The sequence below is a fragment of the Scyliorhinus canicula genome, chromosome 8, assembly GCF_902713615.1.
Source record: "Scyliorhinus canicula chromosome 8, sScyCan1.1, whole genome shotgun sequence".
Classification (NCBI taxonomy): Eukaryota; Metazoa; Chordata; class Chondrichthyes; order Carcharhiniformes; family Scyliorhinidae; genus Scyliorhinus; species Scyliorhinus canicula.
The window spans coordinates 191,346,725-191,361,675 of NC_052153.1; the positions used below are offsets into that span (position 1 = coordinate 191,346,725).

Consider the following 14,951-nt stretch of genomic DNA (forward strand, 5'->3'; position numbering starts at 1 on the left):
TGAATCATGAGGTCAAAGATATTGAAGTGATAAGCCATGATCGGTAAACTCAAAGGGTTGCGACTTGTAACACTACACTGGTATCAAACTGAACATGTTAACTTTGGTCATGGGACCATTCTTAATGTCTTACTATAGTCGGACCAAACTTCTAAGTTTCAACAGTTGTCTCAGTTGCTTGCTGGTGTGAACACTGGACAGTGGATTGTCTTCTCTTCTGAAGCTGCATAGGCCACAGTAGTATTGACTAATGAACATAGCCTATTGAAGTGTAAGTAAGTTATTTTATATTTTTTTTACCAAGTAGGGGTTTATCTGGTGTTCCTTCAAGTTATTCTTGCAATCATCAATATTCATTTTTCCCAATGTGGGCTATTTTGAATAAAGTTTTTATTTCAGGAATATTACCCCTACCAGCATGGAAAAGAAAAAGCATAAATCTGGGTCACTAAAACGCAAAGAACAAAAAGAAGCAGAAAGGAAGGAATCAGCCAAGCGATGCAGGCCTATTACAGAGTTTATAATACCACAAGCACAATCCACATCAATATCCAGTTCTGCATCAAATAATCAAGAAGCAAGAAACAATGCTCATGGTGATGATGCAATGACATGCGAGTTACAAGAACAGAGAAGAGCTACTTTGAATGTGGAGACAAATACAAGTGCATCCATTACTGATCAACCCAGGCCCAATATTTCTTCTGGCTTCCTTGTTCCGGTATCTGTACTGCCTATAGTTGCAACATCTGAACACATAGCTTCAACTAGTGACAGGGAATCAGATATTCCTTCAAGCATAAATGACTTGGTTTCTGAAGCACATCCTGTAAATGGAGTCTGCACATCCTCCCCATGACTGCGTGGGTTTCCTCCGGGTACTCCGGTTTCCTCCCACAGTCCAAAGATGTGCAGGTTGTGTGGATTGGCCATGAAAAATTGTCCAAAATTCTATGAATAACCTGGGACAAAAGTTCGGCGCAACATCGTGGGCTGAAGGGCCTGTTCTGTGCTATATTTCTCTATCTACGCAAGAAAATGAAAGATCAATTACTGGAATCTTCCAATATCCATCACGAGCAAAGCTAAAACAGTTTTTTGCTGAACATCCACTTCAGCCACTTGATGATCTGCCATTTGATGCTCGTTTGTATGAGAGGAAAATTATGACTGACTCAGTCCCAAGAAAATGGCTAACACATAACAAAGAAAATAGATGCTTATATTGTTCATACTGCTTAGCCTTTGAGTTTCCCAACACTTGTAATCCATGACCCTTTGTACGTGGCTTTAGTGACTACAGGCGTATTAGCCAGAGCTTGACTTTACATGAATCGACAACAACACATGTCAGAAATGCTCAGCAATATATCAGTGTGATTAATGATGGCACCTTAGATATTTTTTTTACAGCATCGCTAATTAAAAGGATAGAAGTATTGAAGCAGAGAAGTATTGTCATGAGGATTATAGACATCATAAAGATGTTAGGCAAGCAAGCACTTCCTTTTCGAGGTCACAGAAATGAATCAGCCTACACTCTAGATCAGGGGTGGGCAAACTTTTCCGTGCAAGGGCCACATTCAGAAATTCACAATTTTAAAGGGCTGCATAGTATATTAATTAATAGTTCCGGTTGTAACCAATTAGCGTGCGGCATATACCTCAGCGCTTCCCCCGGCGGCATCCTGCCTTTAGCCCTCTTTTTCTCTACTTTTCAAAAATGGCGCTTCACCCGGTTATGATTCTGGGCGCCTCATATAGAACATAGAACATAGAACAGTACAGCACAGTACAGGCCCTTCGGCCCTCGATGTTGTGCCGAGCAATGATCACCCTACTCAAGTCAACGTATCCACCCTATACCAGTAACCCAACAGCCCACCCCTGCTCTAGATAATGAGGTTCTGAACATGGCAATTTTTTAGCTACAGTGCAGTTGATGGCAAAATATGACCCAATTATGGCAGCTCACATTTCTGCAGTGCAAAACAAGTCTAAACAAAGAATCAAATGATTAGAGCAACAAGGAAAGGCTCAAAGTAAAGGCCGTGGTGGACTTATATACCTGAGTAAAACAACTATAAACATGTTAATCAAAATTATGAAGAATATGATACAAGAAAGAATTAGTCATGAAGTTTCTCAAGCAAAATATTATTCTATTCAGTTTCATTCAACACAAGATAATTCATCCGTCGATCAGGTTAGCATTATTATTCGGTATGTGCTTAAAGGTATTATCTGTGAGCGACTACTTTCAGTTGTGCCAAGTAATGGTGGTACAGGACAGGGACTTTTTGATCTATTGATTGAAACATTACAGCATCTTAAAATTGACCCCCAAAAGTGTTTATCTGATAGCACAGATGGCGCTGCAAGCTACCAAGGCCAGTATGATGGTTTACAAAGTAAAATTGCTGATGTGGCTGATCAACATGTTCATATATGGTGCTATGCCCATGTCTTGAATTTGGTGATAACTGAAACCACAAAATGTTGTGTGCCTGCAGTTTCTTTTTTCAATTTGTTCCAGAATATAGCAACTTTTGTGAAAGCATCATACAAGAGAATGGCTGTATGGATAGAAGTTGTTGGAAAACATCTAGGACAAGAAAAAATGAAATGATTAAAGCTAATTGGTGAGACCAGATGGTCAGGAAAATCCAATGCAGCAACAATTATATTTGGATGTTTTGATGATGCCGCTGCCAGTACTTTCGTAAATCTATTGACATGCTTATCAATGATACAAGATTCAGAAAAGTTTGATGCAAAAACAAAACATGAAGCAAATGTTTTACTTCAAAGTCTTCTAAAGTTTGAAACCATATTGACAGCATTTACTTACTTGTATATATTTGAAACTACAACCCCGTTATCAAGTTATCTACAGACAAGTGGTTTAGATATGTTTACTGCATGGAGTTTGTTAGATTCAGCTACAACAAAGTTGAAGGAACAGACAAGAACATTTGATAACGTTCACAGCAAGGCTTTGGAATTTGTAAATAAATGTAATGACAGGATTTCACAGATGAACATGGATGAAAATCAAACACTGGAAATTGATGCGTTGGAAACAGCATTGCCAGTTAAGAGGCAGAGGAAGAAGAAAAGAATGGCAGATGAGCTTATTGATGATGAAAGAAATTCCTCAGATTCTCTAGCTGATTTTCGAGTAAATGTGTTTAACCTAATAATGGATCGCATTGTCCAGTCATTAGAATCACACTTTGTACAACACAAACAGTTGTATAAAGATTTGTCCTGCTTGGACCCAGTAAAGTTTAAAACTATTGCAGAGAAGGGCCTTGAAGATGAAGCATTGGAAGGTATTATTAAGCTGTTTCCACAAATCAGCAAAGATCAAGTAATATTGGAATTGTTTTCTTTTGCTTCAAACTTTGATGTATTAAAGCTATTGCTTAATGATGGTGAGAATATGGATTCCAGTTGCAACAATTGTAAAATTTGAAGCACTTGCCCATCGTGTGTACTACAACTTCTGGCATCCAACAGACTTCATGACAAGGCATATGATAACCTTTATGAACTTTGTAAAGTCATCTGCACACCATCAGTTACTCAAGTCCAATGTGAGAGGACATTTTCAAAGCTAAAGATCATAAAGACAAGGTTAAGAAATTTGCTGTCTGAGGAGAATTTGGAATTATACATGTTGCTATTCATTGAAAAGGAATTGTTAGATGAATTGGATGTAGAAGCAATTATTGGCAGATTCGCACAATCATCTAGCGAACACAAACGATTGCTCTTAATATAGTGGACTGCATGCAATGCTCTATTGTGCTTTTGAACTATCTGTTAATGTGTAAATTGTGCAGTAAACTATTTAAAAATATCAACCAATTACTTAAAATTTTAAAAAATAAATACAAAGTTCAATTATAACATTCTGTATTTACATTTGGTATCTACTGCCAGTAATATGTACAGTACATGTACACTGTAATTACTAAGAAATACACATTTGTTCCACAAAAATTTTAATTGTACCCTTTTTTCCATATGTATTTTAAAAATTGTTTATTTATTCGTTATGAAAATTAAATGATAGCATTGTAGTTGTGGGTGGGCCCCTTTGTCTCCTGGCAACCAATATTTTTAGACCCAGTCTGCCACTGCCTTCAGCTGTATCAGCCCCAACCTTGCGCAGGAAGTGGAGGCGTTTACCCTCCGGACCACCTCACACCAGAACCCCCCTTACATATCCTCTCCCAACCTTTGGTTGTCCAAAGATGTGCAGGTTAGGTGGATTGGCCATGATAAATTGCCCTTAGTGACCAAAAAGGTTAGGTGGGGTTATTGGGTTACAGGGATTGGGTGGAAGTGAGGGCTTAAGTGGGTCGGTGCAGACTCGATGGGCCAAATGGCTCCTTCTGCACTGTATGTTCTATGGAACTCTGCCTCCCACTTTGCCTTGATCCCAAAATAGCCTCGTTAACTGCCGACACTACCCCTTTCTCCAGTCCCCCTGTCATCAGAACCTCCTCCAGCAACTTGTAAGCCGGCTCTACTGGGAAGCTCTATATCTCCTTTCTGGCAAAGTCTCGAACTCGCATGTATCTAAACTTTCTCCCTGCCCCAGCCCATACTTCGCTCCCAGCTCCTTCAATCCCGCAAAGCGATCCCCAAGAAACAAATCTTTTAGTGTCCTAATTCCTTTCTCCTCCATCTCCGAAAATTCCCATCCCACCTCCCTGGCTCAAATCTGAGGTTCCCCCGAATCGGCATTTCTCTTGACCCCGCCCCCAACCCGAAGTGCTGGCAAAACTGCCTCCAAATTCTCAATGAAGCTATTATTACCGGAATCCCTGAGTATTTCCCCGGGGCCCTCGGGAGCGGCGCTGTCGCGAGCGCCTTCAATCCCGACCCCCTGCACAAACTCTCCTCCATTCTGACCCATTGGGAGTCAACCCCTCTGACCCAGCTCCGCACCTTCTCCACATTCGCTGCCCAGTAATAATACATCAGGTTCGGAAGACCCAAACCCCCTGCCCGCCTTCCTCTCTGTAGCAGCACCTTTCTAACTCTGGTCACCTTCCCCCCCCCATATGAATGAGGTAATTATTCCTTCAATCTCTCTAAAGAATGGACTACTGGTGGTGCTCGTGAGCGGGTCAGCCACATCGAGAGCAGCTCCCCCCCCCCCCCCCCCCAATTTCTGTTGGTCTATGGGGTTGTCCCGGGCGCCAAGCCGGGCCGGTTTGGGAATCGGTGAGGAACACCGCGTGTGTGTCGGGCTGCCGGAGCTGAGGCGTTGGGTCCGGGGAACGCGGTATTTGAAGCGGCGGGGGCTGAGCCAAACTGAAGACGAGGCTGTAGAGGCAGCAAGTCCGAAGCCAGGGTGCAATGCCACGGGGATGTTGCACATCGGGTGACTTCCACTTAAAATGTGTCCTTCAGAAGGCTGAAGTCCGGTCGGGGGATGATGTTTTTTTTTTAATTCTTTATTTCTTTATTCTTTATTTTTCTGAATTTTTGTTTTTCAATTTTTTTTTTTGAAATTTTTTTTTAATGATCAAAGAAATAAAAATAATAAAGTCGTTAAAGGATGCGAAACGCAGCTGCGAAGAAGGGAGGATACACGGATTTTCCGTCGAATGAGAGGACCAGCAAAAAGCGCTGACAAGACGGCGGATGGCGGACCGCGTGGCGGGGCCGCACTGCTTACGCTGGAAAGGATGACCGAGGTGAAGGCTGCGGAGCTGGAGAAGCAGTTTGCGAGGCACCACGGAGGCGTTGAGGAAAGAGATGGCGGTCGCACTGAGATCATTGGTGGAGGAGGCAATCGCCCCGTTGAGGTTGGCTGTGGCAAAGACATCGGCCGAGGTGAGAGAGCAGGGCGAGAAGATGAAGGAAGTGGAGGAGGCCGTATCGCAGCACAGCCACCAGGTCACCTCGATGGGGGACCAGCTGCGGAGGGTGGTGGAGGCCAACAAAGGACTCCGAGAAAAGCTCGAGGACTTGGAGAACCGCTCGAGGCGGCACAGTCTGAGAATTGTTGGCTTGCCCAAAGGGGCTGTGGGCCCGAGGCCAACAGAGTACTTCGCGAAGATGCTGAGGGTGAGAACACCTCCCGGTATGAACTGGACCGAGCTCATCGGTCGTTAAGGCCGAAACCCAAAGTAAACGAGCCACCAAGAGCAGTAATTATCTACTTTGTAAATGAAAATGGGAAAGATGCAGTTTGGAACAAAATACACAGAATAAAAGAAGCATATAAAAATATAAAAGGGCAGCACGGTAGCATTGTGGGTAGCACAATTGCTTCACAGCTCCAGGGTCCCAGGTTTGATTCCAGCTTGGGCCACTGTCTGTGCGGAGTCTGCACGTCCTCCCCGTGTCTGCGTGGGTTTCCTCCGGGTGCTCCGGTTTCCTCCCACAGTCCAAAGATGTGCAGGTTAGGTGGATTGGCCGTGATAAATTGCCCTTAGTGTCCAAAATTGCCCTTAGTGTTGGGTGGGGTTACTGAGTTATGGGTATAGGGTGGAGGTGTTGACCTTGGGTAGGGTGCTCTTTCCAAGAACCGGTGCAGACTCGATGGGCCGAATGGCCTCCTTCTGCACTGCAAATTCTATGATATCAATGAAGAAACATATAGAAAATAGGTAAAGTAACATACAAGTGGGAATGGCGAACAGGCGGTGGAATGTGGCGACTAGGGGCTTTTCACAGTAACTTCATTTGAAGTCTCCTTGTGACAATAAGCGATTTTCATGTCATTTTCATGTCAAGAAGTTTTTAAAAGCTTGAGGCTAGCAAGCACAGAAGAGGTCAAAAGTTTGAGAAAAAACAACAGGCATGAGTTAGGATGGTTAAGAAAACCATGAATGTTTGAGATAGACCGGATATAGCTTTATTTTAGCAACAGTAACGCCTTCTGAAAGAAAGAGCAGTGGTGAGGAAAAAGGGAACTGGTGGTTAAGGAAACCTGGCAAGTTTGAGCAAAGTGCGACAACATTCGTTTATGAAGCTTAGCAGTCGTTAAAATCCTCTGAACAAATTGGGTTTTGCAAATGTGGCCGTCTTGGACAACCCAGCACGTACAGGAACGGATGTGTTAGAAAGCTGCTCGTATTTTAAGTACAAAGAACATAGAGTGCAGAAGGAGGCCATTCGGCCCATCAAGTCTGCACCGACCCACTTCAACCCTCACTTCCACCCTATCCCTGTAACCCAATAACCCCTCCTAAACTTTTTGGACACTAAGGGCAATTTATCACGGCCAATCCACATAACCTGCATATCTTTGGACTGTGGGAGGAAACCGGAGCACCCGGAGGAAACCCACGCAGACACGGGGAGAACGTGCAGACTCCACACAGACAGTGACCCAAGCCAGGACTTGAACCTGGGACCCTGGCGCTGTGAAGCCACAGTGCTACCCACTTGTGCTACCGTGCTGCCCAAATAGTAGACAGGAAATAGCTGTAGATTAGTTTACGAAGCTTAACAGTCATAAAATCCTTGAACAAAAGGGAACTAATTGGGTTTTGCAAATGTGGCAGTCTTGGACAGGACGTGTATTTTTTAGGAAAGAGGAGACGAGTGGTTTTAAAATGTTTATCAGTCTTGAGCCAAGCGCAAGACCACAAGGTTTTTGAAATGTGACATATCTATAAGGGAAATTCTGAGACAATGCTTTGTGATTGAAATGTGCTGGAGAGCCAGGGTATAAAAAGTCTCGGATCGCCAGCAGGAAACCACCCCCGAACTCAGAGAACTCGGAGCACTGACACCCTGAGAGCATTCGGTTCGAATTCAACTCAGCTGATCGGTCTGTGGGAAACAGAAGAAGCTGGAAAACCGAAGAATAAGAACAGCCACCAGCTATCAGGACAGAAGAAGAATTGTTAAAGAGAGCTCTTGAAGTCTGATCAACGAAAAGAGACCTTTAAATACAAAGTAATTTGTTAAGAGTTTGTGAAAGCAAATAAAAACAAGTTTTATGTTAACTCCAAAACCTGAAACAGTGGTTTATTTTAAATCGGAACCTGAAATAACGGTTCACCCAAAAGACTCACTCAACAAATTCAACATTCAACTCGACATTCTCAACAAATCCAGGATATTGAATGGCAAATGAGTTAAAACACTTCCTTGTAGATTTGGGATCCAATAATAGCTTGAAATATAGTTTGAAATAGATTAGTTCCCATCTGGTATCAGCAAGGGATAGACGACCTTAGAGTAGCCAACTAGTTAAGAAGTTATAGGATATAGTAATTCAGAAAGAGTTAATGGGCAGGAGTCTCCCCAATCTGCGCGATGGCCCGAAGCTGGCGTAACAAATGGCGCCAACCAGTCCGGTGTTGGGCCGACTAGAAGTTGCGGAATGCTCCGTATTTCCGGGGGCTAGGATGGCGCCGGAGGAGTTGGTGCCGCGCCGGCCAGCGCCAGCCAGCGCCGAAGGGCCGGCACAAGTTAGCGCATGCACAGAACCGCCGACGTGGTTCCGCGCATGCGCAGACCGGCTGGTGTGGTTCCGCGCATGCGCAGACCGGCTGGCGTATTCTAACGCATATGCAGGGGGGGTGTCTTCTCCGTGCCAGCCATGGCGGAGCCCTACAGGGGCCGGCGCAGACTGAAGGAGTGTCCCCACGGCACAGGCCCACCCGCAGATCGGTGGGCCCCGATCGCGGGCCAGGCCACCGTGGGGGCCCCCCGGGCCGGATGCCCCCCCATGCCCTCCCCCGATCTGGCTGGTGCGGTCCTCGGGGGAGGGCGCGGGGGGGGGGGCATCCGGCCCGGGGAGCCCCCACGGTGGCCTGACCCAGCGGGGGGGGGTCGGAAAATCCCACCCATTATCTTTACTCTTGCCAACCCCACCGTCAAGTCCTGATATATCTGAACTCGAGCACCATCGCACTGCACCTCGCGCTTCTGTTTCGCCCAGCTTAACACCTCCTCCTGCATGTGGTATTTATGGACGTTGTATTCTTGTGCTCAACTCTCGTTAAGAATACAGCGAAATCGATGCCTGCCCAAAAGGTTGTGGTAACACCCCCTTCCCTATCGCCTCCTCAAACATCCCCACCATCAGCGGTACCAGCTTATCCTTGAATTTTTTATAATATTTCACCGGAAACCCATCCGGCCCTGCCACCTTCCCCGACTGCATCCTCCCAATCGCATCCTTTATCTCCTGCTCCACTATCGCCCCCTCTACTGTAGTCCTGTCCCCCTCCCCTAACCTCGGGTACTCCAGCCCATTTAGAAATTCCTGCATCTCCCGGCCTCCTCCAGGTGGCTCTGACCTGTACAACCTCTCATAGAATTCCTTAAAGACCTTGTCCATCTGATCCGGAGCCACCACCAACTTCCCTGCCCTGTCCCGTACCTGGACAATTTCCCTTGCCGCAGCCTCCCTCCGGAGCTGACACCGCCTTCTCTCCAGGCTCGTAAACAGCACCCCTAGTCCGCCTCAATTGGCGTACCGACTTAAAACCACCTTCGTCTGCACAATTAGGGATGGCCAATCAATTTTAGCCTTGCCAGCGACTCACAACCCTGTCAATGAATTCAAAATAAATGTAAAGATTGAACAGTTATTATTGGAAAGCACCTACTATAACCCAGCAGCGGGGTCGACAGCAGGACTGTGGAGAGCCCAATGTAGACAGTAGTCATTGCCATTCCTCCAGTGTTTTTCATCTCTCTCACTCGCTGCTCCTTCTCACTTGGCACTGAAATGCAGAAGTTACTCGAAGTGAACTTCTGGTGAAATTCTCAAGATATTAATCACTGTTGCTCAATTTAGCAGCGAATGTGATGTCCGCTTGCGGTGAGCAGGAGCTGAGATGTTTATTTAAAACTCGGAAATTTGGCACAAACCCCAGCATTTGTAGAGAAGGAGAGATTCTGCATCGGCTTTCAATCTCGTCCTCAGACTGTCCATCACGTTCCATAGCGATCAAATTGATTAGTGGGGAGGAAGGGTGTTGGGACGATGGTGCACAAGTAACCCACTCCTATGTATCGTGCGGCACACCAGAGGTAAAATACGCGCTGTCTGCTGATTTCCCCATTGCCGTCTGCAGCCAGTCGTACACAAGCTGCGAACATCGGAAGGGGGGTGTGGCCATCTAAAATGGCCGCTCGCATAGATCGCTGGGAAATTTGGCCAAGCCCGAGTACAGACAGGCTGCCGCCTGCAAATAAACAAAAGCTGCAGCGCAGACGTATGCAGAAACTAACACAGGAGAAAAGCCATTAAAAGGCCAACCCGGGACAATGGATTCCAGGTAGAAACTGACAATAAGCGGCAGACTCAGCGGCGCCTGCTTTCCTTATTTGGGAAGGCCTACGTGCTTCGGACACAAGAGACTATGGCCGACCGGGACCCGTCCGGCCATCAAGGTGTGGTAGTCACCACTATATGTATATATGACATATATGAGAAGTAATACGGTAAGGCTCCGCCCAGTAGGCGGAGTATAAATGTGTGTGCACACCGAGCTGCAACCATTTCGGCAGCAGCTGCAGGAGGGAACACATCTCTGTGTAATAAACCCTCGATTACTCTCTACTCTCGTCTCGTCGTAATTGATAGTGCATCAATTTGTTAAGCAGAGATTTTACAGCGATGGACCTCCGTATCAAGCCTGATCGCCTGCAGCTGCACCCTCAAGCAGACAACACCATGTCGACCTTCGACCACTGGCTAGCTTGCTTTGAAGCCTACATCGGATCAGCGACAGAACCACCCTCAGAAGCACAGAAACTCCAGACCCTGTACTCACGGGTGAGCTCCAATATTTTTCCCCTTATCCGGGACACGCCCACCTACAATGAGGCCATGGCGCTTCTGAAAGAGAGCTACATCCGGCCGATCAACAAACTCTACGCCAGGCACCTCCTGTCCACGTGGCAACAACTCCCCGGTGAGTCATCGGAAGGTTTCTGGCGCGCCCTGCACGCCCTGGCGAGGGACTGCGAATGCCAGGCAGTTTCGGCCGTTGAACATTCCGAACTCCTAATCAGGGACACTTTCATTACGGGCATAGGGTCAGCGTACATCCGCCAGCGCCTCTTCGAAGGGAGTACGCTCGACCTCGTGGCGATCAAGAAACTCGAGACCTCACTAATGGTAGCCTCTCATAATGTACAAGCGTACGCCCCCGACCGCACAGCGCCCCCCCTCCTGGACTTCGTGGACTCCACCAGCGACTGCCCCCCAGCCAACGCCAGGGAGCCCAGGTGCTATTTCTGTGGGCAGACAAAGCACCCAGGGCAACGCAGCCCAGCGCGGAGCGCAATCTGCAAGGCCTGCGGGAAGAAAGGACATTTCTCTGCCGTGTGCCAGGCCGGATCGATCGCCGCTGTATCCAGGCCCATTGTTCCTGCACCTCCCACGTGCGACCCGTGGGCGCCGCCATTTTCGTCCCCGCAGCCCACGTGCGGCCCGTGGGCGCCGCCATCTTCCTTGCATCAGAACACGTGCGGCCCATGGGCACCGCCACCTTCCCCCCATCAGACCTTTTGTGGCCTGTGGGCGCTGCCATCTTTAGCGGCACCCGCCACGTGCGCCCCGTGGGCGCAGCCACCTTCGGCACCATTTTGGACGGCGCGTCAGGACCCCTGCTCATCGGGCACTTCATCAGGCCGCTCATCGCCCGCAACCGCTGCCGACCAGCCCGGGGCCCGTCAACACCAGCCGCAGCTCGCCTCCATCACGCTCGACCAGTCCCGGCCACACAACCTCGCAACAGCGACAACAACGGTGAAGGTCGATGGCCAGAAGACACCTTGCCTTCTCGACTCCGGGAGCACGGAGAGCTTCATCCACCCGATACGGTAAGGAGCTGCTCCCTCGTGTTACACCCCATTACCCAACGAGTCCGGGGGTACTGCATCGCCACCCCCACTGTCCAGGGCATAGAGTTCAGCAACTTCCGGCTCTACGTCCTCCCCAACCTCTGCGCTGCCTTGCTACTCGGCCTGTACTTCCAGTGCAACCTCCAAAGTCTAACTCTGAAATTCAGCGGGCCCCTTCCACCCCTCACCGTATGCGTCATTGACTACAGTCAGACCATCAATTGGTACACGCAGCTCGACGCGCACCCCCTCCCATGCATATCTGATATGGTCAATCAGATTGCACAGTACCGGATCTTCTCTACAGTGGACCTGAAATCTGCCTACCACCAGTTCCCCATCTGCAAGGCGGACCACCCGTACACTGCGTTCGAAGCAGACGGCCGTCTTTACCACTTCCTTAGGGTTCCCTTCAGCGTCGCTAATGGGGTCTCGGTCTTCCAACAAGAAATGGACCGAATGGTTGACTGGTATGGGCTGCGGGCCACCTTCCCGTACCTCGATAGTGTCACCATCTACGGCCACAACCAGCAGGACCACGACGCTAACCTTTTCAAATTTCTCCACACCGCCAAACTCCTGAACCTAATCTATAAGAAGGAGAAGTGCGTGTTCAGCACCAACCGCTTAGCCATCCTCGGCTATGTGGTGCAAAATGGAGTTCTAGGGCCCGACCCCGACTGCATACGCCCGCTCATGGAACTCCCCCTCCCCCACTGCCCCAAGGACTTCAAACGATGCCTGGGGTTCTTCTCATACTATGCCCAGTGGGTCCCTAACTATGCGGACAAGGCCCGCCCACTCATTCACTCCACAGTTTTCCCCCTGACGGCTGAGGCTCACCAGGCCTTCAACCGTATCAAGGCCGACATCGCCAAGGCCGCGATGCACGCGGTCGACGAGACCCTCCCCTTTCAAGTTGAGAGCGATGCATCAGACGTCGCTCTGGCCGCCACCCTCAACCAGGCAGGCAGACCCGTGGCATTCTTTTCCCGCACCCTCCATGCCTCCGAAATTCAGCACTCCTCCATCGAAAATGAGGCCCAAGCCATCGTTGAAGCTGTGCGGCATTGGAGGCATTACCTGGCCGGCAGGAGATTCACTCTCCTCACTGACCAACGGTTGGTTGCCTTCATGTTCAATAACACACAGCGGGGCAAGATCAAAAATGATAAAAATCTTGAGGTGGAGGATCGAGCTCTCCACCTACAATTACGAGATTTTGTATCGCCCCGGTAAGCTCAACGCGCCTCCCGATGTCCAATCCCGAGGTACATGTGCCAGCGCACAAAGGACCGACTCCGGGCTCTACACGATGGTCTCTGTCACCCAGGGATCACCCGGTTCTTTCACTTCATAAAGGCCCGCAACCTACCCTACTCCGGATTTTCGGCGGGAGCAGGGGCCTGTCGGGAAGGTGAGTGTGTGCCTTTAAATTTGCTTGCCTTTCAGCGGGAGTGGCCTCTGGATTTTCGGCGGGAGCAGGGTGTTAACATGCACTAGATGCTGTGGTCTGAAGAGGCAAGAGTTCAGCTCCTTTTTCACCGACACACCTTTAATGGTTCAAACTCACTCTGCACAGAGCTCTACAGATCATCACAAGCTCCAGAGTCCACCTGAAGCCCCTTTACATATCAGTGTCAATCATTGAACACTTAACATAAATGAGACAATCATTGAACACTTAACATAAATGAGACAACTAATTGCAATGTCTCTTAACCCATTACTTAACAGTCTCCCCTTCCTTGGGAAAAAAAAACAATTAGGTAAAAACAACATTTCAAGAAACTAACATTTCAAGAAACTAAAAGAAGAAGAAAAAAAACATTCACAGAAACAGGCGCCCTTCATTCACGATATCTAATAGTTTCTGTGAACTAGCCCCTCTTTTCGTGAAACAGTCTGACAGTTGATAGCTACTGTCAACCCATTTAATTTTTGTTATTTCTCCTCTGTCCAACATCTGCTTTAAATTTGCGATGTCTATCCGTAACCTCTTTTCATTGACACTTTTTGTAGATTGCACATTTTCCCACAGAGATTTATTGTCAATGTGACAGTCAATAGGTATATTACCTAAATCCTCTAATCCCAAAATTTCTGTCAATATCTGACCTATATAAAAGGCCATATCCACCGCTTCCACTAAGCTTAATGTCTCAGCAGCCAAAGTGCTTTTTTAAAAATAAATTTAGAGTACCCAATTATTTTTCCAATTAAGGGGCAATTTAGCATGGCCAATCCACCTACTCTGCACATTTTTTGGGTTGTGGGGGCGAAACCCACGCAGACACGGGGAGAATGTGAAAACTCCACACGGACAGTGACCCAGAGCCGGGATTGAACCTGGGACCTCAGCGCCGTGAGGCAGCTGTGCTAACCACTAGGCCACCGTGCTGCCCTGCCAAAGTGTTTTTGACCACTCTCCTTATTTTCTTTGTTTCCCACACAAGAGGGCAACATTTACCATTGTTCCCCAAAAGGAAAATTATAAAACCTGCTGCGCTTGAAACTCCATCACATAAATTTGCATAGGACACATCACTATAAACTATGAGTTTCAAATGCCTAGGATCACCTAAAACAGGGAACTTCAAAACACACTCCTGCATTTTTAGTTTGGCCAACACTTTATTTGCTCTTATTATATCTTCCACTTTGGGATCATTCATCTTTGTACTCAACTCTAAAACATCAAAACTCACGTCCGGTCTAGTCTGTCTTCCTAACCAGTTCAGTTGCCCAATTAAACTTCTCAGTTGCTCTTTTTCTATCTTCGAAACCATTGCGTCTTTTTGTGAAACCCGGCGACGACTAATTGCTATTGGACTGATGCTTTCCAAGTAAGATTGCTGATGTAAAGTTGCCCCTAACTGAGTCTGTCCTATTTCCAAACCAATATATTTAAATGCACCGGAAGCCTGACTTCCAACCCTGAATTCTTTCCTCAAACCAGAGATTATAATAGCTTCAAAATCACTAGTCCCACCCCACAAAAAATCATCGACATGCATCATGAAGATGCCAGCAAGATTTCCTTTATAGTGCCAGTAAAACATTGCAGGATCTGCTTTCAACTGGCAACAGCCTAACTTTAACAAGAC

General features: G+C 47.5%; 1 protein-coding gene across 1 annotated transcript in view; it reads right to left on the minus strand.

Annotated features, from left to right (window-relative positions):
• LOC119970764 overlaps window positions 1-9,703 on the minus strand; it is a 53,023-nt gene extending 43,320 nt beyond the window's left edge. Inside the window, exon 1 of the mRNA XM_038805912.1 lies at window positions 9,597-9,703. Within this exon, the coding sequence (XP_038661840.1) occupies window positions 9,597-9,681 (85 nt within the window). The 5' untranslated portion in view covers window positions 9,682-9,703. The remainder of the gene's footprint in view (window positions 1-9,596) is intronic.
• Between the last annotated feature and the right edge of the window lie 5,248 nt (window positions 9,704-14,951).